This window comes from Phalaenopsis equestris, unplaced genomic scaffold (genome assembly GCF_001263595.1).
Source record: "Phalaenopsis equestris unplaced genomic scaffold, ASM126359v1 Scaffold195004, whole genome shotgun sequence".
Taxonomy (NCBI): domain Eukaryota; kingdom Viridiplantae; phylum Streptophyta; class Magnoliopsida; order Asparagales; family Orchidaceae; genus Phalaenopsis; species Phalaenopsis equestris.
This window is the reverse complement of record NW_018214953.1, coordinates 1-1,225: the sequence shown is the minus strand read 5'-3', so window position 1 is coordinate 1,225 and position 1,225 is coordinate 1. Positions and strand designations below refer to the sequence as shown.

General features: G+C 33.9%; 1 protein-coding gene across 1 annotated transcript; it reads left to right on the top strand.

Moving 5' to 3' along the window:
* Positions 1 to 204: 204 nt before the first annotated feature.
* LOC110034969 (1-aminocyclopropane-1-carboxylate oxidase 1-like) lies at positions 205 to 840 on the top strand (the record flags this gene model as incomplete). The annotated part of the gene is made up of 1 exon (XM_020739207.1): positions 205 to 840. A coding segment is annotated over one exon (571 nt), but the record flags the coding sequence as incomplete, so codon positions are not given.
* Positions 841 to 1,225: the final 385 nt, after the last annotated feature.

The following is a 1,225-nucleotide window of genomic DNA, read 5'->3' as shown; positions in this document are numbered from 1 at the left end:
AGACTGGAGACTAAATTTACACTTTTATAGATTATGGGGCTAAAATGACCCCCTGCAAAGAGTAAGGAAAATAATTTGACACTTTTCTCACTGATTTTGTTAAGCTTTTATCTGCAACTAACAGAAGCAAAGATCTAACGAAATGAGTTTTCTTTTTCATTTTATTTATAACCATAACTTCCAAATGAAATATTTATGATGCAGCAAAGCAATGGAAGATTACATTGATCAGGTAATAAACTTAGCCGAAAAGCTGGCAGAACTATTGAGTGAGAACCTCGGATTAGATAAAAATTACCTGAAGCAGACATTTTCAGAGCCTCACATAGGCACAAAAGTAGCAATTTATCCCCAATGCCCAAAACCAGAACAGTTCAAAGGACTCCGAGCTCACACTGATGCAGGTGGAATCATTGTATTGCTCCAGGATGATTTCGTCTCAGGACTCGAGTTTTGGAAAGACGACGAGTGGGTGCCAATAACTCCAACGAAAGATAACAGGATATTCGTGAACCTTGGTGACCAGTTGGAAGTTGTAAGCAACGGTATCTATAAAAGTATTTTGCATAGAGTTATTCCTAACAAGGATGGGAGTCGTCTCTCCATTGCGACATTTTACAATCCGGGCGCAAATGCAATAATTTCTCCAGCACCAAAGCTCTTGTATCCTGGACATTATCGTTTCCAAGATTATCTTAATTATTATACTGACACTAAGTTTTCTGATAAAGGATCAAGGTTTCAGAGTATCAAGGAGATGTTGGTGCAGCTATGATATGTGTTTTATTGGTAATGAATAAGAAAAGTTTACCAATGCTGTACGTAATACTGCTACATGAGTGAGATAGATTTATAAAATTTGCTATCCTGTGTAGTAGTTGTATCTGTTTGAATATTGAATGATATAATATGAAATATGCTTTATTCTTTTACTATTTCTTGTTTGATTTGTTGAACATAGTCTAAAAAAAATTTATGATTCATATGTTGTTAAGATTTTAGGGCCTTGATCTTGAAATGAAGTTTCAATAACTTCAACTGCGTATTTTTAGTAAGGGAAATTTACATATGTAGCACCCAATTCTTATATCTTTACATGTCTCATCTAAAAAACTTTCATGTTTACACACAACACTTTGGTGCATTAAATCAATGCCTGAAAATATGTATTTCACTCTTAAAAAATAGTGATAGTGCTATTTTTGATGTGATATTAAAAATTTGA